This window comes from Bufo gargarizans, chromosome 1 (assembly GCF_014858855.1).
Source record: "Bufo gargarizans isolate SCDJY-AF-19 chromosome 1, ASM1485885v1, whole genome shotgun sequence".
Classification (NCBI taxonomy): Eukaryota; Metazoa; Chordata; class Amphibia; order Anura; family Bufonidae; genus Bufo; species Bufo gargarizans.
The window spans coordinates 495,212,635-495,235,589 of record NC_058080.1 but is presented as its reverse complement, the minus strand read 5'-3'; the positions used below and the strand labels follow the sequence as shown (position 1 = coordinate 495,235,589).

The 22,955-nt window shown below is 40.9% G+C and overlaps 1 protein-coding gene and 1 long non-coding RNA gene across 2 annotated transcripts in view; one reads left to right on the top strand and one right to left on the bottom strand.

Annotated features, from left to right (window-relative positions):
- Window positions 1-1,452: 1,452 nt before the first annotated feature.
- LOC122923519 lies at window positions 1,453-10,586 on the top strand. Its single transcript, XR_006387297.1, has 3 exons — window positions 1,453-1,538; window positions 9,716-9,801; window positions 10,449-10,586. It is a non-coding gene; the product is annotated as an uncharacterized LOC122923519 (long non-coding RNA).
- Window positions 9,130-22,955, bottom strand: part of LOC122923509 (myosin-7) — a 107,823-nt gene continuing 93,997 nt past the window's right edge. The window contains exons 25-36 of the mRNA XM_044274338.1: window positions 18,671-18,789; window positions 18,352-18,548; window positions 16,474-16,657; window positions 16,197-16,362; window positions 15,692-15,816; window positions 14,767-15,075; window positions 14,320-14,523; window positions 13,918-14,043; window positions 10,396-10,671; window positions 10,055-10,150; window positions 9,642-9,776; window positions 9,130-9,243 (exon numbers count right to left, since the gene is read on the bottom strand). Coding sequence (XP_044130273.1) covers window positions 9,223-9,243; window positions 9,642-9,776; window positions 10,055-10,150; window positions 10,396-10,671; window positions 13,918-14,043; window positions 14,320-14,523; window positions 14,767-15,075; window positions 15,692-15,816; window positions 16,197-16,362; window positions 16,474-16,657; window positions 18,352-18,548; window positions 18,671-18,789 — 1,958 coding nt within the window. The 3' untranslated portion in view covers window positions 9,130-9,222. The remainder of the gene's footprint in view (window positions 9,244-9,641; window positions 9,777-10,054; window positions 10,151-10,395; window positions 10,672-13,917; window positions 14,044-14,319; window positions 14,524-14,766; window positions 15,076-15,691; window positions 15,817-16,196; window positions 16,363-16,473; window positions 16,658-18,351; window positions 18,549-18,670; window positions 18,790-22,955) is intronic.

Below are 22,955 nucleotides of genomic sequence, written 5' to 3'. Positions count from 1 at the left end.
AATTAGATGGTAGATTTCAATCAAGCTTTTCAAGCTTTCCTTAATACCATATTCTACCATGCCTTCTAGTTCTTGTGTCTAACTTGTGACTAAATTAACTATTTAATACTAATGTCCTAATAGGGGTTTCCAGGGAGATAATTTTTTTTTAAAGGTCATAAAGGGTTAACAATAACAAAGAAGTAATACCTCTACTTCTGAAATGTATTGACACTGTGGTGACAACAGAAATCGGTCATTGATCCAGTTTAGCAGCAGCCTTGCCATCCTTCAGCCCATTCTTTTAATCCAGAAATGCATTAAGGGTATGACCATGCAATCAGGTTTCTTGATGCTAAAATCATGAGTGGATTATAAAAGAAGAGAAAGTATAAAGAGCAGACACGACATCTCTTATTTGAATTCACTCCTGGATTTGGCTTCCAAAACTGCATCAAGAATTTTTAGCCATACACTTTGGTGAAGGACCTAAGGGTACAATTTTTGTGCAGGGCTGTTAATTTATTTTAACAATATATATAGTCACTTCAAAATATGTAATAGTATATACAGAAACTATAGAGTAGCATAAGGGCATGCGGACAAGCATACATTGTAAAACACATGTCACATATAGACATTTCACACGTTCTGGATTAGCACTCCCTTGACGCTCAATACTTGAGATCTCTAGCATGCCAGGGGGCCTAAGTTTCCCCTCGCTATCTGACAGTGCCTGGCAAGCTCTATCCCAAGGAAGGAACAGAATGCTGTGCAAGTGGTCTTATCATCCTTTATGCCCATGACTTAAACTTCTTCAAATCCCTAAGGGTAATAACAGGTATGGAGAGTGAAGGTAGGATAATAGTGTGACTATGTTAGGTGACCTTTGTAAAAGAAAACCTTTTTTTAAGGCATAAGTAGCAAAAAATAAAAAAGGAAACATGTGTTATGTAGAAGAACATATATGCCTTTGGGGACACATGATAGAAAGGAAGGGCATAATAAAGATTATGGACTATCATTGACATTTACATTAGGGATAGACATTAATTATTGTGAATATATCATGGGCTGACATCACTAATTGAAAAATGTACAAAGGCATATTAACCTTTTGTATGTTCACATTACAATGTAATGCATAACTAGGCTACAAGAGTATAGCACAATAAATTGAATGCAAATTATTATTTTGGAAAGAACGTGAGAAGAATCAAATTGAGCAACCTGTGAGTTCCTGAACTCTGTGGATTATCAGATTTGTGGTACTAATGTATGATGTTACTTTTGTTTGTCTGGTGCTACCGACACATATGGCTTTGTATTTCTTCAGCAGGTGGGTAGACATAGTTTGGTTAAGCCTTCGAGACATATGATGCCTGTGAGCTGCGACAGCCCATCATTTGTATGTTCCCCCCACCCCTTCACATTTCTGTGATTGATTAATGTGATCTTGATTCTTCCAGCTGTAAACCAGCTCTGAAAAAGGTTGTCAAAGCCTCCTACAGTCAACCAACCTAGATCTCGCCCCTACTGGCGTATAGGACACAGCAGAGGTAGGTTAACGTGCTTGTTGAGATGCTGCATTTGCATTAAATGCTGGCTATATGAGCAGTTTTTAGGGCTTTCGCTCTTTATTTGACCAATTGCTAAAATTTTCTGGACAAGCTTGTAATATTTCTTAACAGAAGCCTCCTATTCTGTATTACTGATGCTAATCTGTTTGCTGGATTAACAGGGTATTGTTCATGAGTAAAATTTTAACCAGATACTTGTATGTATTTAAACTTTATATTACATAATGTGTAACTATTGCTGTCAAAAGTAAAGTGTTAGTAATGGCAGAAAAATAAATAGGGGCATTTTAAAGTCAGTGTTGCCTTAATATGCACAACATTTTTCAAATCGCACCCAATGTTTGATACATTTGGTGCAACTTTAAGTCTAACACTTCTCAAGATGTTATAGCACTTTCTATGTCAACCCTTTACAGGAGTGAGATTGCAACTAAAATGTTGCAGTTGATAAATCTGGCTTCAATCAGCTTGCAGGCTAAGGCTACTTTCACACTTGCGTTCAGAGCGGATCCGTCTGAGATGGATCCGCTCATATAATGCAGACGGTGGATCCGTTCAGACCGGATCCGTCTGCATTATATTGTAAAAAAATTCTAAGTGTCAAAGTAGCCTCAGACAGATCCGTCCAGACTTTACATTGAAAGTCAATGGGGGACGGATCCGTTTGAAAATTGAGCCATAGTGTGTCATATTCAAACGGATCCTTCCCCATTGACTTCCATTGTAACTCTGGACGGATCCGTTTGCCTCCAGCACGGCCAGGCGGACACCCGAACGCTGCAAGCAAGCGGAGCGGAGGCCAAACGCTGCCAGACTGATGCATTCTGAGCGGATCCGTATCCACTCAGAATGCATTAGGGCTGGACGGAAGCGTTCGGGGCCGCTTGTGAGAGCCTTTGAACGGAACTCACAAGCGGAGCCCCGAACGCTAGTGTGAAAGTAGCCTAACCACGACCACTTTCCAAAACTGGACTGAGTGGTGTAAAAATGCAAAATGTCCCAAAATGTTTGCACAAATATGCTCAAAATGTAACAAAAGTATCTGAGGAAACATTTGCATGAAAACTGGTTCCTGATAATTTTCCTCATGTAAAGGTGCAGCAGATCACCAGATGAATGAGCAAACGTTTGTTCTTATCATTCAAAAGAGGGAGGAACAAAAATACCAAACTTCATAAAAGCTAAATTTAGCCAACTAAGAGAGGCCATAGGCCGAACTAACTGGGACAAAGTCCTCAAAAATAAAAATACAGCCACAAAATGGGATATCTTTAAAAACATCCTAAAATCTCATTGTGAGAGGTACATACCGTATGGGAATAAAAGGTTAAGGAACAAAAAGAAACCAATGTGGATAAATAGAACTGTGAAGAAAGCAATAAATGACAAAAAGAAAGCATATAAATCACTAAAACAGGAGGGTAGCACAGAAGCACTGAAAAACTATAAGGAAAAAAAATAAAACATGTAAAAAACAAATAAAAGCGGCCAAACTAGAGACCGAGAGATTAATTGCCAAAGAGAGTAAAACTAACCCTAAAATGTTCTTCAATTATATAAATGTTAAAAAGTATAAATCTGAAGGTTGTCGGCCCTTTAAAGAGTATTGAGGGGGGAGTCGCAGAGAGCGACGAGGAGAAAGCAAAGCTGTTAAATATTTTTTTCTCCAATGTATTCACTGAGGAAAATAAACTGTCAGATGACATGCAGAATGTAAAAATAAATTCCCCATTAAAAGTGTCCTGTCTGACCCAGGAAGAAGTACAACAGCAACTTAAAAAGATTAAAATAGACAAATCGCCAGGACCGGATGGCATACACCCCGTATCCTAAGGGAGTTAAGTAATGTCATAGCCAGACCCTTATTTCTGATATTTGCAGACTCTATACTGACAGGGAATGTCCCACAGGATTGGTGCATGGCAAATGTGGTGCCAATATTCAGAAAGGGTCCAAAAACAGAGCCTGGAAACTATAGGCCGGTAAGTTTAACATCTGTTGTTGGTAAACTGTTTGAAGGTTTTCTGAGAGATGCTATGTTAGAGCATCTCAACGGAAATAAGCAAATAACGCCATATCAGCATGGCTTCGTGAGGGATCGGTCATGTCAAACTAATTTAATCAGTTTCTATGAGGAGGTAAGTTCTAGACTTGACAGCGGCGAATCAATGGATGTCGTATATCTGGACTTCTCAAAAGCATTTGACACTGTACCAAATAAAAGGTTAGTATATAAAATGAGAATGCTCGGACTGGGAGAAAACGTCTGTAAGTGGGTAAGTAACTGGCTCAGTGATAGAAAACAGAGGGTGGTTATTAACGGTACATACTCAGATTGGGTCACTGTCACTAGTGGAGTACCTCAGGGGTCAGTATTGGGCCCTATTCTCTTCAATATATTTATTAATGATCTTGTAGAAGGCTTGCATAGTAAAGTATAAATTTTTGCAGATGACACTAAACTGTGTAAAGTAATTAACACTGAAGAGGACAGTATACTGCTACAGAGGGATCTGGATAGATTGGAGGCTTGGGCAGATAAGTGGCAGATGAGGTTTAACACTGACAAATGTAAGGTTATGCACATGGGAAGGAATATTGCAAGTCACCCGTACATACTAAATGGTAAAACACTCGGTAACACTGACATGGAAAAGGATCTAGGAATTTTAATAAACAGCAAACTAAGCTGCAAAAAACAGTGTCAGGCAGCTGCTGCCAAGGCCAAAAAGATAATGGGTTGCATCAAAAGGGGCATAGATGCCCGTGATAAAAACATAGTCCTACCACTTTACAAATCATTAGTCAGACCACACATGGAGTACTCTGTACAGTTCTGGGCTCCTGTAAACAAGGCAGACATAGCAGAGCTGGAGAGAGTCCAGAAGAGGGCAACTAAAGTAATAACTGGAATGGGGCAACTACAGTACCCTGAAAGATTATCAAAATTAGGGTTATTCACTTTAGAAAAAAGACGACTGAGGGGAGATCTAATTAATATGTATAAATATATCAGGGGTCAGTACAGAGATCTATCCCATCATCTATTTATCCCCAGGACTGTGACTGTGACGAGGGGACATCCTCTGCGTCTGGAGGAAAGAAGGAGGTTTGTACACAAACATAGAAGAGGATTCTTTACGGTAAGAGCAGTGAGACTATGGAACTCTCTGCCTGAGGAGGTGGTGATGGTGAGTACAATAAAGGAATTCAAGAGGGGCCTGGATGTATTTCTGGAGCGTAATAATATTACAGGCTATAGCTACTAGAGAGGGGTCATTGAGCCAGGGAGTTAGTCTGATTGCCTGATTGGAGTCGGGAAGGAATTTTTAATTCCCCTAAAGTGGGGAAAATTGGTTTCTACCTCCTAGTTTTTTTCCCTTTCCTCTGGATCAACGTGCAGGTTAACAGGCCGAACTGGATGGACAAATGTCTTTTTTCGGCCTTATGTACTATGTTACTATGTTACTAAGTGATTGCATCTTTCATGTGTCACCTAAAATCATTGTGGACAGCACTCCAGCCATGATTCTGTATGGGGACTAGAGATCGCAATGGAGATCATTCGTCTCCACACAGAGGGGATGATTGCTGCATGTAAATGCGGCTCTACTGCAGTCGGGTAGTGAATGGGAGCAAATGGTTCATTGCCTGTGCATTGGTCTATGTAAATGGGTCTATCGGACACTTTCACGCGGTCAGTATTTTTCTTCAGTATTTGTAAGTCAAAGTCAGGAATGGATCCAAAACACAGAAAAGGCATAAATCTTTCCATTATACTTGCAGTGGCAGAAACCCGACTGCGACCACATCCTTTCTGTCTCCCATACATGTCTCTTCTTGGCGCCACGGCTTTAATTGAAATGAATGGGAGGCAGGAAGGACACTGGTGGGTCTACAGCGCAGTTGTCTGCTGTGCGCCAGAATTCCGCTGTAAAAACCATTGTGTGAACGTCCTTTAGCCTAGGTGCACTTCATGTTTAGCGTCAAAATCCAGTATATATATATATATATATATATATATATATAAAAAAGGAAAATAATGACGGCACTGGAAAAACTCAAGGAGGGTGCTAGGTCCAGGGATGTAGCAGCTTACCCCGTCAGAAAAAGATGAAAAACGGACAGCACTCCAAGTAAAAGATAGTGGTGTTTATTCACCCATGTGGATGGCAACGTTTCAGCTCATACAAGAGCTTTTTTCAAGCTCTTGTATGAGCTGAAACTTTGCCATCCACATGGGTGAATAAACACCACTATCTTTTACTTGGAGTGCTGTCCGTTTTTCATCTTTATATATATATATATATATATATATATATTTATATACATTGGAAAAAAAATCTCAACATTTATACCTGATTTACACCTGATTTGCCTATAGAATATCATAAGCCAGACTTCTGTCACACGTGACTTTTTGGACAAGAATGTTTAACTCTTTTGATGGAGGATTAGATTTATAGCATCAATCATAGTCTAATCCGATAAAAAAACAAAAACAATTTTAATCTAATAAAAAAAAGAGAAGTGGGTGGCCAGATTATGATGCCAACTAATATCCATAAAGATATATAACAAATTAACTGATAACTGAAAAAATTTGTCAAATATAAATAGCGCTTGTGTTAACTATCATGGTGGAAGTCGTCAAGGGTAAAATATATAAGGATAACACACTTCTACCTACACCACCTACATGCTTAAAGGGTTTTCCAGGTTTCTGATATTGATGCCCTATCCTAAGGATAGGTCATTAATATCCCATTGGTGAGAATCAGCAGTTCTGTGCAGTCGGTGCTGGAACTAGCACTTTGAATGGAAGAAGGAGCACAGCTCCATTCAAAGTGTAGTGGCCATGACGGGTTACTGCAGCTCACTGCCCATTCACTTCAGTGGTAGCTTAGCTGCAGTAACCCAGCACGCTAGTTTCAGCGTAGGGGGCTGCAGGGAACAGCTGATTGTGGGGTATTGGGGTGTCAGACTGTCACCAATCATATACTAATGACCTATCCTGAGGCTAGGTCATCTATATCAGGAGCCTGGAAAAAAACCTTTAAATGTCAGTCATAATATAAATGTGATTCCAGTAAATTCATTTGTATGTATCTATATTTACAAGATTTGTTAAGAATATCTCATAAGCATATACCATGTTGAACACTTGTAGGGTAGTGCACCTTTTCAAAAGTGGAACAGTGAGAGAGCCACCATCTTTTTCTCATGTTGAACACTTGCCACCTTTTTATATACTTTGATAGCCTGCAGAAACAAGTCACACAGGTACAAATGTAGATTGAGCAGCACAAGAGATTATAGTCTACCATGGAAGTGAGAACCTAGCATAAAGCAAGAGAAGAAAGGGACAATTCTGTATCACCATCTGCTGATAGACGGTTTTATTGGTTATCTGTTCAGTTGCGTGGATTTTAGGTAGTTGACATCTGATACCATTGTTACTGCAATTGTAAAGCTAATTGCATTACAGTAGGCGCATAGGGAATCCTAATGGATGGAGCTGTGTAGTTCCGGGCTCTATAGAATAACTGATCGGTGGTGGTGTGAGGTGTCAGACCCCACTGATCAGATACTGATGGCCTCTCCTGAAGATGGGCCATCGGTATAAAAGGATTAGATAACCCCTTTGAAACGAGCATGGCTCAACAGGTTTTATCAATGAGAGTTCACTCATTTGTCAGCTGCTCGTTAGGAATATCCGTTTGCCTATGTAAGGGTGCTGTGCGGCACTGCAGCTATTGAACTTAAGAGGGTCACAGCGCAAGTTGCCACAACCACACAATCTCAAAAATCACTGCTGGATTTTTTTGAGATTTTTGGGTTGCAGTCATGCTGTGATCCCCATTCAGTTCAATGGCATGTTTGATATTCAACTAAATTAAAATAATATTAACAGCTAGTATTGTTAAGGGGTAAAATCTGTTGCCCAATCCACACATAGGTCAATACATGAAGAGGTTCAGGAAGATTTTTGTGGTTTTACTATGAAAAGAATCTGCAACATTTGCTAATAATGCCGGTACTTTAGGTGGAGTGATAGCTTTCAGTCACTGATAGGACCACCTACTGGACTACTAAGCCCAGGATAAGCAGGGATTTCTATTAATAAAATACAAGTTATATTGAAACAATTCCCACAAACTATATATTCATCTGCTCAGCTCTCCCTGCTCTATAACCTGCTGCTGGCAGCTCAGACTGCATTTCAGGTGACAAGTTCCCTTTAAACAGTGCAACTACAGTATATTTAGAACTCTGTTTTAAAGGGGTTTTGTGGGTGTTCAATATTGATAACCTATCCTCAGAATAGGTCATTAATATCAAATCGGCAGGGGTCCACCACCCGGAACCCCCTGCCGATCAGCTGATTGCAAAGGTCGCAGCTCTCACTGGTGCATAGTGGCTGTGCTTGGTATTGCAGCTCAGTCCTATTCACTTGAATGGGACTGAGCTGCATCGAGGCCGTGTGACCGGTGAACAGGATGTCACATGGCCTAAGAAGACGCTATGGTGCTCATAGAGCATCACAGTCTCTGCAAACAGCTAAATGGTGGGGATCCCAGGTGTCGGACCCCTTCTGATCTGATATTGATGATCTATCATCAATACTGAATACCTGAAAAACCCCTTTAGTTAGGCAAAAGAATTTCATTTACCAATACATTTTATCTTAAATGTATTGATTTAGACAAAAGGAACCAGTGAGTGTACCCTTCAAAATTAACAGAACCCCCGTGGACCATAGTGCACAGCAGGTGTATGTCCTCTTAGGCCCCTTGCAGATGAGCGTGAGCAGATTAGGTCCGGGTGCGTTGCGGATGCGTTCAGTGAAAAATGCGCGATTTCACAAGCAAGTTCATTCGGTTGTTCAGCTTTTATCGCGCGGGTGCAATGCGATGTAATGCGTTTTTCACGCGCGTGATACAAAACTGAATGTTTACAAACAACATCTCTTAGCAACCATCAGTGAAAAATTTAATTTTTCACGCAGCCCCATTCACTTCTATGGCGCCAGCGTTGCGTGAAATTCGCAGAATATAGAACATGCTGCGATTTTCATGCAACGCACAAGTGATGCGTGAAAACCAACGCTCATCTGCACAGACCCATTGAAATGAATGGGTCTGGATTCAGTGTGGGCACAATGCGCTCGCATCACGCATTGCACCCGCGCGGAATACTCGCTCGTGTGAAAGGGGCCTTAGTGATGTAGTGAGGTTGTGAGCACATTCTGCTTTTTTTACTTGTAAGTCTTACATAAATGCTATTTTTACCCTGACTGGACTGGCATTCCTAGGGCATCAATGGACTTTAAATATTCAGACTGGGAGTGGTAGTTTTGCAAATGAAGAGACACACATTGCGGCTGTACAGACTACACTATATAATGCAACATTTTGAGGTATGCCTTAATAGCCATAGACACTGTATGATGTTCCTCTCCTTCTGTATATATGATCTTAGAAAGGGCAGATAATCATACGCTGCCTCCTCCACAAAGCCTTTATCAATGATTGAATATTTTTGTTCATACAAAAGAGGAGACAACAAACATCTTCAATTCTTTATTCTACAATTAGGAATATATTATAAAGTACAGGGTCTTGGACGCTGTATTACACGGATGTAAGTCATTTTGCTGGGTCTACTCCTCATTTAATGGCTTCTGGAAAGAAATGAAAAAATAAATATTAAACCACTGGTCATGCGCATCACCATATTCACCCCCTGGGTTGCCGCTTTTTCTTTTTTTCTGGATAACTTATCAAAAAATCATCCAGAAAGACAGTTGACATTTTTATGAAGACATTAGAAAATAATAAAGCATAAAGAACATAAGTGATATATGTCTATAACTCAAGTACTAACATAAAGGTATTAATAATTACAATTTTAATAATCCACGCGAGATCCTTAAGACTAAAAAAAATCATGGAAACCATTTTTTTAACAACAGTGGAAAAAGTCCCTTGCTTTGCAGACTGTCCAGTAACTTATGGATGGCTAGCAATCCCTGTTTTACTGCCCATAGCCTTTGGTTATCCCTGTAACGCCCATACTAACCTTAGTACTAACGTCTCGGCTCTTTGCTCTCAGTTTGTTGACTTGAGATTCTGCAATGTCTGCTCTTTCCTCAGCTTCATCCAGTTCATGCTGGACTTTACGGAACTTGGACAAGTTTGTGTTCGCTTGTTCCTCCTGAACATGATAAAAAAAAGTTTGGGTAAGAGACCACTGGATAAGTATAATCTATTTGAGGGGCCCGGGAATTAGGGGGCTCATTATAGGGGTTTGATAACCCGTTTAAGGTTCTAAAGATACATAATCTAAAACAGTAATGGAATAATGTGTGAGGTTTTTTTTTCCATTGAAATGTGGACTTCATTTCTACCTCTTTATATGCTGTTGGATAAGCTAAGATACGTAAGAGAGGGGGAGTAACATGAGAAGCAAGCAAAATCATGACAAGTTCTTACAGCTTCTTCTGCTTGTCTCTTATAAGCCTTCACTTTTAGTTGCAGCTTATCAATAAGGTCCTGCAGATGGGCCAAGTTCTTTCTGTCTTCTTCAGTCTACAGATAAAAAACAATGTGAGACACTATAGACGTGAATGGCAACATAATCAGGTGAAGATCAGTGGGGGAAATAATGGCACATAAGCAGAACATTGTAAAAGAAGAAAACACCATAAAATAAGCCAATAAAAAAAAATATATATTACATATCTATAGAAAATGTTAAATGCGTTTTATACCCAATTTTACTATCTCTTATGGTATAAACCTTGAATTATAGCTGGTGAAGCTTTACTCCATACCTGGTAAGTGAGTTCTTTAATGCGTCTCTCATACTTCCTCATGCCTTTTACAGACTCTACATTGCGCTTCTGCTCGGCCTCCAGCTCATTGTCCAGTTCCCGGACTCGAGCCTCCAGCTTCTGCAGCTGCTTTTTACCACCTTTCATGGCAATCTGCTCAGCCTCATCCAGGCGCTGCTGAAGATCCTTGATTGTTTGCTCCATGTTCTTCTTCATCCTTTCTAGGTGAGCACTGGTGTCCTGCTCCTTCTTCAGTTCCTCTGCCATCATGGCAGCCTGTCACGAGGAGATAATGTAACATGTATATTGTTTTACTAAGTTCATATCTATTGAGACAACCAGTTGTGTAAATGTATGCTTATGTTCATGATACTGAGGGTCCTTTTACATGGTCCAGTGATTGGCCAAATGAACAATTGCCTTATGTAAACGTCTTGGGCCAGATTTATCATTAGCTCAGGTCAGAATAATGGAGGGAAAGAGTCCCCCAAAAAGTCCCAAACGCTAAAACTGCGCACAAATTTGCAACTTTTTTCTGCTCTGCACTATGCTCGCCAGTTTTCTGAAAGTGGGCGTGTTTTCTTATGTAAATGAATCTCTAGACAGATTTACTATTGGGACTATTTAAAAAGTCGCAAAAAAGTCGCAAGAAAGTCGCAATTTCACTCCAGTGAGGACCATGCTTATCTTATGAGACTTTTTAATAGAACATGCGACTTTTTTATTAAAACGTGTGACTTTTTCGTAAAGATGTGCGACTTTTGTAAAGCTGCTTACTGACGGATAAACTGCTACTGTCAAACCACATTTATTACAGTCTTAAAGGGCCGATCATAAATCTGACTTGGCTAAAACTGACTTTAGCCATATGTGAAAGTGGAGTGAGCTGTCAGAGTCATGATAAATCTGGCCCCTTGCCTTCAGGCGACAAATAAGTTCATTTGTCACTGATCACATCTTTTATGCAGTCCTACAAATGATTGTTTCTTGGCAGCACATCTTCCCGTGTAAAGAGGGGATGAGATGCCATCGATATGTAAACTGTATGGGGATAAACGATCGTACTAACAATTGTTTGTTCACATACAGTTCTATGATTGCTAAATCCAAATGTTCAAAACAATAACTGATTAACATCATGTATTGTCAATCTCTTTACAGATTACTCTGTTCATGTAGAGCACCTTTAACTCCTTACTGACCAACCACACACCTTTTTACAGGGGTCACTAATGGACCTTAGGCAGCGCTGCCACCTTTTTATGGTGGGCCAGTCTAAGCGCTGCAGAGAGTGGGGGCTTGACTCTCACCAGCAGAAGTGGCGATCTGGGCCATTTAACCCCTTAGATCAGGGATGTCAAACTCGTGGCCCTCTAGCTGTTGCAAAACTACAACTCCCATCATGCCCGGGCATACTACAGCTATCAGGGAATGATGGGAGTTGTAGTTTTGCAACATCTGGAGGGCCATGAGTTTGACATCCATGCCTTAGATCAGGCATGCTCAACCTGCGGCCCTCCAGCTGTGGCAAAACTACAACTCCCAGCATGCCCGAACAGCCTACAGCTATCAGCCTACAGCAGAGCATTATGGGAGTTGTAGTTTTACAACAGCTGGAGGGCCGCAGGTTGAGCATGCCTGCCTTAGATGCTGCAATCCACAGCGAATGCAGCATGTAAGTGGTATACAAAGGACTCCCTCTATCTCTTATTGACATCCCAAATAACAAATTTAAATGACATCGTGAGATGCAGATATCTCTGCATGGCAGTATGAAGTCTGCTAAAAGTCCTAGCGCTGCTTGCAGTGTATCCTAGCCCGCCGCGCCTCTCTGCTGGTGACTGTCAGTATATGACTAATAGTATAATTGTCATGTTCTGCAAAAGCAATACAAGGGAATTATAGAAGCAATCAAAAGATCGCATTACAATCCCCCTGTGGGAAAATGGTTTTAAAAAAGCAAACAAAACGTTTTATTAAATTTAAAAAATTCCAAGTAAAAAATATATATTTTTTCCATTGAAAACATGCTTTTTAAATGGAAAAAATAGCAAAAATAAAATCTCATCAACTTATTTTGTATTGCTGCATCCATAATGACCCTCACTACCCAAATATCATGTGAACGCAATGAAAAATTGCTGCTTTTTGCTTATATACCACAAAAGAAACAGAATAAAAGCGATAAAAAAGAGTTATGTACCCCAAAATGATACCAATGAAAGCTACAAGTCATCCAATAAACTATGGGTCTTGGGATGCAGTGATTTTCTTCATTTGTTTTTTTAAAAGGGGTTTTATTATGCAAAAGTGGTAAAAAAAAAAAAAAAACTGTACATATTTAGTATCGTTAATCATGTGATTTATACCAAAAAATGAACTCTGCAAAATGTTTAACTTAAAAACTCAATAGCAGTATTGCTGTTTTTCACATCCCCCAAAAATGTATAATAAAAGTTAATTAGGAAGCTATGTGTACCCCAAAATGGCACCATTTAAAACTACAACTTGTCCTGCAAAAACAAGCTCTCATACAGCTATAATGATGAAAAATAAAAAAGTTATCGCTCTTGGAAGGCAACAATGGAAAATTAAAATATTGTTTGCCCATTTAAGAGGTTGTCTCAATTCATCAAATGGCATTTTTTATGTAGACAAAGTTAAAACGGGTGTCTTGCCATTTATACTGATGACTTATCATCAGCATAGGTCATCAATATCTGATCCTTGGGGTCAGACACCCGGCACCCCTGCCAATCAGGTGTTTGAAGAGGAGATGTGCTCCATTCGAGCACTGCTTCCATTTAATACAAGGCACTTATTAATGTATTGTGATTGTCCATATTGCCTCCTTTGCTGGCTTCATTCATTTTTCCATCACATTATACCATGTCTGTTTTCATGGTTATGACCACCCTGCAATCCAGCAGTTGTGTTAGTGCTTTCATACTATAGGAAATAAGCACCAGTCTATGGTGCTTTTTTCTTTAGTGTGCAAGCACAATCACCACTGATGGATTGCTGGGTGGTTGTAACCAAGGAAAGGAGCAGCGTATAATGTGATGGAAAAATTTATCCAGCCAGCAAAGGAGGCAATATGGACAATCACAATACATTAATAAGTGCCTTGTATTAACTTTGTCTAGTTGTAAAGTCCTTGCTGAATTGACGCAACCCCTTTAAAGATGAGATCAGCCGGCAAACAAGTGTTTGCTGTTTTTTTTATTTGATCAGGGAAGTGATCGGGAAGGAAAGTTTGTTCGATCGATCATCAGCCTGAGTAAAAGTGGCTTAATATATGAATTCAGACTTCATAAGGTAAAAAGGACAGACTATTGCTGGTCAGTAGAGACACATGATCATAGTCTGCTGATTTTGCATATTAATGTATAAATCTTTGAATATATACATTTTGTCCCATACTGTATATGTTAAAGTTACTTTACTACTGAACTTCCAAATACATCTCCACCCATTATATGGAGATCTAAACAGGAAAACATCATTTTTTTTATTGCATACATCCGTGATTGCTTTCTTGGCTTTTTCCTCTGCGTTGCGACATTCCTGAACTGCTTCCTCCACCTCTGTTTGCAACTGGGAAAGATCAGCCTCCATCTTCTTCTTCTGATTGATTAGGCTAGTGTTCTGTTCAAGAAATGAAAAACATAATTAGACATTTGAAGGTCACCTTGGAAGACTGAAATGAGAACTTGCTGACCATTCATTGTCGAAATGTTGGTGGAGAAAGGGTTAGGCTATTGTTAGGAAGACAAAAGGCAATGGAACAGTCCATTTATAGAACTAACTAGGCAACTATATATGGAACTGAAATAAGTGTTGTTGGAGATCCTATTTTGGGAGCTGAAATCAAGAGAAGATGAGCCTGATTAAGTATGTAGAGTTTTACATTTATCTTCTGACCTGTGAGTGCAGAAGTTGGACTCTCTCACTGGTTTCTATCAGCTCCTGCTCTGCGAGCTTGCGCCCTCTCTCGGTCTGCTCCACCAGAGACCGCAGTTCCTCCAGTTCAGCCTGGAGCAGTGTGTTCCTCCTCTCCACAAGTGCATAATTTTCCTTCAAGTCTTCACTTGCTCTTAAGGCATCATCTAGTTGGATTTGAGTATCCTGTGAGATAACAAAGAGTTTACTATTTCAAGTGCAACCGATATACTACCATAAGCAATTTACACTGTAATTATCAAGTTATTTGCCTGCATTATATTAGATTATACAGTCACATAATGGTTTCTTATATTCACAATATACATCATGTAGATAAATTTAGGTAAAGCACACAAATGGGCTTGTGTCAAACAGCACAGGGGTTTAGAGCAAGCAGCAAATCAAATATTCCAATAGTCACAAAACCTTCAGGTAGCCTTGCAAGTTCTTGACTTGTTTCTGTGCCTCAATGGCTGCACGATTAGCTTGGCTAAGATGAACCTCCATCTCATTCAGATCTCCTTCCATTTTCTTCTTTATTCTCAATGCCTCGTTACGGCTTCTGGTTTCGGCCTCCAGTGATGTCTGCAGTGAATCAACTACTCTTTGGTGATTTCTCTTAGCTTGCTCTATTTCTTCATCCTTTTCAGCCAACTTGCGCTCATAGTCAGTCTTTACTTGATGCAGTTCCAGCTGGATACGCAGAATCTTACCCTCCTCATGCTCCAGGGAAGCCTATAAAGGATTAACAGAGAAAACACCCAGTCAGACTCAAATCTTTTCTAATTTGTCATTGAGAAAATTATTATTTTTAATAACTTTGTTGCACAAAGAAGTGTGTATATCTACCCTACCTTCAGTAAAGCTAGATTTATATGGGCTTACTGACCTGCCGATTGTCAGGAAGGAAGTGTTCCTTCTCTACAGTCAGCTGCTCATTCAGTGAAGGAGACTACTGCTATTGCGACCCCTCGTCCTCATACAGAATCATGGTTCATGATGGTTGCAGATCCTTGTTTAGACAGCATGAGCTGCTGCCCAGAAGCCACTGATCGGTGGTGCCTGCATGAACGTCAAGATCACCCGATGAACGAGCATTTTGCTCGTTCATCAGGTGATCGTGTCACATTTAGACGGCCAGATTGTCAGGAACAACCGTTTGCAGGAACAGTCTTTCCCGATTCTCTGCTCGATTCTCAGGCCATTTCAAAGCACCTTAACTATTAACATGAGATGTTTGTTATTGCGACTAAGGTTGAGCGAATCCGAACTGCAAAGTTCCACAGGTTCGCTCATCCCTAGTTGCGACCCATCCCTGCGTTTTTAGTGATAAATTAATTTGTGTCCTCACCTCTGCTTCTTCCAGTGCAGATTGTATTTCCATTTTCTCCTGTTCAAGTTGTTTTCGTACCTTCTCCAGCTCATGGATGCTTTTCCCACTCTCACCTAGCTGTTCCGTGAGGTCTGAGATTTCCTCTGATGTTCAGACATATAAGACAAATTCTTATTGTTCCAATATCCTATGACTAATTCTAATCTAATGGAACAAATGTGACAGAGACAGGCACTCCTCATCTGAAAACATCCAGAACCAGTATACTTTCTATACAAACATTTAATGTGCAACCATTAAATGTTTGTATAGAAAGTACACTGGTTCTGGATGTTTTCAGATGGGGAGTGCCTGTCTCTGCCATATTTGTATCCTTAAGTATTAATGGGGTGAATCAATTTGACAGAGCACAATATCCATAACTACAGACAGGTGAGCCGTTATAATCAATTTATTTAGTATTCTAATCTAATGGAAGTCTCTAGCATGTCAAATGTACTGTACAGGCTCATATTTCTCTTACCTTGTAGATTCTTATTCTCCCTCTTAAAGGTCTCCAAATGATCTAGAGACTCTTCATAGGCATTCTTTAATTTGAATAATTCTGTGCTGAGGGAACGAGCTTCTTTCTGAGAGGACTCTAGTTCTGTCTGAGATTCTTCAAATTTCTGCTTCCATTCAGCAAGGATCTGCATACACAAGTAAATAGTTACTACTTATAGTGTCTGGACATAGTTCCCTCTTAGTTTAGCCAGAATCTATCCCTTTTCCAAATAGGCCCCACTCCCTAGCCAATTTACTTTATCAAAGTTTCTTTGCTTTTTGTCCAGTGCAGCAGCTGCAGCATTTGATCTCTCAAGGTCTACCATAAGATCCTCAATTTCATTTTGTAGACGATGCTTTGTCTTTTCCAAGGAAGAACATTTGGCATTCACAGCTTCTACAGCCTCTTCTGACTCCTGCAACCTTTGTGCCAGTTTCTTCCTATAGGAAATCAGGTGACATATAAAGTGTTGTAAAGATGCAACGTAGGACGGAGATACAGTCAGGTCCATAAATATTGGGACATCGACACAATTCTAACATATATTGGCTCTATACACCACCACAATGGATTAGAAATGAAGCAAACAAGATGTGCTTTAACTGCAGACTGTCAGCTTTAATTTGAGGATATTTATGTCCAAATCAGGTGAACGGTGTAGGAATTACAACAGTTTGCAAATGTGCCTCCCACTTGTTAAGGGACCAAAAGTAATGGGACAATTGGCTTCACAGCTGTTCCATGGCCAGGGGTGTGTTATTCCCTCATTATCCCAATTACAATGAGCAGATAAAAGGTCCAGAGTTGATTTCAAGTGTGCTATTTGCATTTGGAATCTGTTGCTATCAACTCTCAAGATGAGATTTAAAGAGCTGTCACTATTAGTGAAGCAAGCCATCATTAGGCTGAAAAAACAAAACAAACCTATCAGAAAGATAGCAAAAACATTAGACGTGGCCAAAACAACTGTTTGGAACATTTTTAAAAAGAAGGAACGCACCAGTGAGCTCAGCAACACCAAAAGACCTGGAAGACCACGGAAAACAACTGTGGTGGATGACCAAAGAATTCTTTCCCTGGTAAAGAAAACACCCTTCACAACAGTTGGCCAGATCAAGAACACTCTCCAGGAGGTAGGTGTATATGTGTCAAAGTCAACAATCAAGAGAAGACTTCACCAGAGTGAATACAGAGGGTTCACCACAAGATGTAAACCATTGGTGAGCCTCAAAAACAGGAAGGCCAGATTAGAGTTTGCCAAACGACATCTAAAAAGCCTTTACAGTTCTAAAAAAACATCCTATGGACAGATGAGACCAAGATCAACTTGTACCAGAGTGATGGGAAGAGAAGAGTATGGAGAAGGAAAGGAACTGCTCATGATCCTAAGCATACCACCTCATCAGTGAAGCATGGTGGTGGTAGTGTCATGGCGTGGGCATGTATGGCTGCCAATGGAACTGGTTCTCTTGTATTTATTGATGATGTGACTGCTGACAAAAGCAGCAGGATGAATTCTGAAGTGTTTCGGACAATATTATCTGCTCATATTCAGCCAAATGTTTCAGAACTTATTGGACGGCGCTTCACAGTGCAGATGGACAATGACCCAAAGCATACTGCAAAAGAGATTTTTAAGGGAAAGAAGTGGAATGTTATGCAATGGCCAAGTCAATCACCTGACCTGAATTCGATTGAGACAATGCCCCAAGAACAAGTAGGAACTGAAGACAGTTGCAGGGATGAAACCCAGCGTCTGGTGATGTCTATGCGTTCCAGACTTCAGGCTGTAATTGACTGCAAAGGATTTGCAACCAAGTATTAAAAAGTGAAAGTTTGATTTATGATTATTATTCTGTCCCATTACTTTTGGTCCCTTAACAAGCGGGAGGCACATATGCAAACTGTTGTAATTCCTATACCGTTCACCTGATTTGGATGTAAATACTCTCAAATTAAAGCCGACAGTCTGCAGTTAAAGCACATTATGTTCGTTTCATTTCAAATCCATTGTGGTGGTGTATAGAGCCAAACATGTTAGAATTATGTTGATGTCCCAATATTTATGGACCTGACTGTATATTAACTCAAATGGGCAATTCATGCTCCAGAACATGCTTCAATGACATCATACTTGGCCTCCTCTAATTCTTCTGTCCTTTGGATAGCATCTGTCTCATATTTGGTTCTCCACTGTGCCACCTCTGAATTAGCTTTTGAAAGATTTCTTTGAAGCTCTGCTTTAGCCTCCTGCTCCTCTTCATACTGTTCTCGAAGGAGATCACAATCATGGCGAGCCGACTGCAGAGCATGGGCTAGAGCGTTTTTAGCCTAATGGGGATAGGAAGGGAGATACATATAATTAATTAAAATTGCATGACTGGCCCAAATTGAATAACTTCCTTTGAACATTTTTAGTTTTTTGCTTTTCTTATGTGTTGTACTGTGCACACCTTATTTTCTTCCTCAAATTGTCTCTTCAGATCTTCCATCTGCTGGGTGTAGGTCTGTTTACCACGTGTTAACTGTGCAACCAGAGACTCCTTTTCATCCAGTCGGCGAGATAGCTCTCCTATAGAAGTAATACTTTTAGTCCACTAAAAAGGCAATGTTCTCTATCATGCAGATGGAATTGAATTAAATAAGATTAATATCCCAACTTTTCAAACCACTTGGTATAGCAGGCATTTTAGTTTTTTCCTCCCTTCCTTCCAAAAGCCAGACATTTTAAATTTTTCTGTCAACACTGCTGTATGAGGACCGTTTTTTTTTTTACAGGACAAGCTATATTTGTTAACCCTTTCCGGATATGTACTGCGGAAGTCCAGTCTTTAGAAATGGTGCCCACTCACAAGCACAGTGAGCGCCATAGGTGCCCGGTTTCTGCTGTTTTAAAAAGCATCTGAGGTGGCTTTCCTGGGCAGGAACACCATCCTCGCACTGGGATCGGGGAAACTGTCCCTTGGTAGTGATAGGCTAGAGCCTGCTGGAGGCTACTAGGCCTATCAGAGGTATATTCAAATGTTGGCCTGCAGGTGGTAGGTTCACTATACTGAATTTCCTATCCACTAAATTAAATTATTAGTTTGTAGGAAAAACCATCTAATGATAGCACGTAGAGAGAGCAAAAAAAAAAGTAAAAAAAAGGAAAGGTTTAACCCCTTACGGACACATGACGTACCAGTACGGAATATTTCCAGAGTCCTTAAGGACACATGACGTACTGGTACCTCATGGGTTTAAAACGCGATTGCGGCGGGGGTTAATCGGAACAGGATGCCCGCTGAAATTATTCAGCGGGCATCCTGTCACAACGCCAGGGGGGGGCGATCGCAGCAATTCAGACCTGCGGTTTGCTGCGTTTCCGGTCCATTCGGGTCTCCAGTGACCCGATGAACCGGAAAAGGACTGTGATCGGTGGTGTGATTACACACCACCAATCACAGTCCGAGCATTTGGGAGAGACGGTGCTGGCCGTGGTGCTGATGGCTGCTGTCCAGGGTGCTGATTGGTGCGGGGAGAGAGGCGGGAGATTCAAACTCCCGGCGCTCCTTCTCCCCTCCTCTTCCTGTTTCAGCATCTGCACCGTCCATCACCGTCCTCACCAGGCTCCTGCGATATCCCCGTCGGCACCCATCACCCTTCTGCACCCATCACCCTCCAGGTAGGTTAGGGTCAGTGAGGGAGAGGCACCGTTAGGCAGGGATAGAAGGGAAAAGTTAGTTAGGAACAAAAAGCCTTTATCTAAATTTATTGCTTTCTAGCTTTGAGACCCTAGACCCCCCCTGCCATGACACGCTCCCGGTTTGAGGCCATCCGGAAATGTCTGCATTATTCAGATAATGCGCAGGCCTACGTCACTGGAAGGGAGGTCGCGGTTGATGAGTCTCTCGTTGCGTTCAAGGGGAGACTCAGTTTCCACCAATACATTCTCACTAAGCGGGCGAGGTATGGCGTGAAGCTGTACAAAATTTGTGAGAGTACCTCAGGGTATACTTACAAATTTCGTGTGTATTCAACCCCCAGAATGTCCCCCCACTCTGGGTGTTAGCGGGAAACTCATGTGGGACCTTATGTACCCACTGCTAGATAAGGGTTACCACTTGTACGTGGATAACTTTTATACTAGCATTCCCTTGTTCAGGTCCCTTGCCGTCAGATACACGTTCGCTTGTGGGACCGTGCGGAAAAATCAGCGCGGCCTCCCTGCCCACCCCCTCCAGGTGCCTATCCCCAGGGGTGAGACCCGTGCCCTTACCAGTGGAAACCTGTTGCTGGTCAGGTATAAGGACAAGAGGGATGTCCTTGTACTGTCCACAATCCACGGTAATGGCATCACCCCTGTCCCTGTGCGAGGTACCGTGGCAACAGTCCTCAAGCCTGATTGTATCGTCAACTACAATCGGTATATGGAAGGAGTTGATCTCTCTGATCAAGTCCTCAAGCCATATAATGCCATGCGCAAAACCCGGGCATGGTACAAAAAAGTTGCGGTATACTTGGTACAGGTTGCCTTGTACAACTCTTTTGTACTATTCCGAAGCGCTGGCAGCACATGGACATTCCTCCAATTCTATGAGGCAGTCCTCAAGGACCTAAATTTTTACAGACCTGGAAAGAGCAGGCCGGAGTACCTCTGGAATTTTTTCCAGGTGTGGTCCCCCGTACTGGAAAGAAGGGACGAACCCAAAAAAGATGCAGAGTGTGTCACAAGAGGGGGATACGGAAGGACACCACCACTCAATGTGACACTTACCCCGATCATCCGGGCCTCTGCGTTATTGATTGCTTCAGGGAATATCACACTTCCATGGAGTTCTAGATTTTTATAATCCCCAACAGTCCCCTAGAGAACATAAAAAACTATGGCTCTCAGACTTTGGAGACACGGAAACAATTTTTTTCCCAAAAAATATTAGTTTTAGTGCAGGCATCCTCAACCTGCGGCCCTCTAGATGTTGTAAAACTATAACTCCCAGCATGCCCAGACAACCTACAGCCTTCAGCAGGGCATGGTGGGAATTGTAGTTTTACATCTGGAGGGCCGCAGTTTGAGGATGCCTGCTTAGTGTCTCCAAAGTCTGAGAGCCATACATATTGGGCATCGCCGCGTCCGTAAAAATCTTCTCTATAAAAATAACATTTAACCCAACCCCCCCGGATGAACAGCATAAAAATAAAATAAAAAAAAGGTGAAAAAAATCCATTTTTTGTCACCTAACATCACAAAAAGCGTAATAGCAAGCGATCAAAATGTCATATGCACCCCAAATTAGTGCCAATAAAACCGCCATCTCATCCCGCAAAAAATGAGCCCCTACATTAGATAGATAGTCACCCAACAAAAAATAAAACTGTAGCTCCCAGGCTATGGAGATCCTAAAATGATAATATAGTATAAAATCGAAATACATTTTAAAATGTAGACATATTAGGTATAGCTGCGTCTGTAAGATCTGCCCTATAAAAATAACATTTGACCAAACCCCTCGGATGAACAGCGTTAAAAATATAAAATAAAAACGGTGCCAAAAAATTTCCATTTGAATCCTTTTTTTCCGGTAATAAAGCAAGGGTTAACAGCCAAACAAAACTAAATATTTATTGCCCTGATTCTGTAGTTTGCAGAATGGTCGTAAATGGCTATATAGCCACACGGCAGGGCATAGAACGAAGGGACGCCATATGGTTTCTGGAAGGCAGATTTTGATTGACTGGTTTATTTACACCATGTCCCATTGGAAGCCCCCCCTGATGTAGCCTAGACTAGAAACTCCAAAAAAGTGACCCCATCTAAGAAACTACACCCCTCAAGGTATTCAAAAGTTACTTTACAAACTTTGTTAACCCTTTAGGTGTTCCACAAAACTAAATAGCGAATGTAGAAACAATTTTAGAATTAGAATTTTTTGTTACCTTGCCTCAAAAAAGTGTAATATAGAGCAACCAAAAATCATATTTACCCTAAAATAGTCCCAAAACAACAACCACCTTATCCCGTAGTTTCCTAGATGGGGGTCACTTTTATGGAGTTTCTACTCTAGGGGTGCAGCAGGGGGCTTGAAAGGGTACATGGTGTAAATAAACCAGTCCAGCAAAATCTGAACCAGTCCAGCAAAATCTGCCTTCCAAAAACCATATGACGTTCCCCTTCTTCTATGTCCTGCCGTTTAGCCAAATAGTAGTTTACGACCACATATGGGGTGTTTCTGCAAACTACAGAATCAGGGCAACCCATATTGAGTTTTGTTTGGCTGTTAACCCATTTTTCCAGTAATAAAGTAAGGGTTAAAATGGAAAATTTTCCAAACAATAGAAATTCCAAAATTGTTTCTCCATCTGCCATTAACTCTTGTGGAACACCTAAAGGGTTAACAAAGTTTGTAAACCCAGTTTTGAATACCTTGAGGGGTGTACTTTCTTAGATGGAGTTACTTTTTGGGAATTTCTATTCATGGGGTGCAACAGGGGGCTTGAAATCCTGCAAAATCTGCCTTCCAAAACCCATATGACGTTCCCCTCATTCTATGTCCTCCCGTTTGGCCAAACAGTAGTTTACGACCACATATGGGGTGTTTCTGCAAACTACAGATTTAGGGCAACCCATATTGAGTTTTGTTTGGCAGTTAACCCTTGCTTTGCAGAAAAAAATGGGAAAAGGAATTACAGTCTTTTACGGAAGAGAAATGGAAAGATGTCCTTAGAAGTTATGTTATGGTGTCAGATAGGGGTTCACAT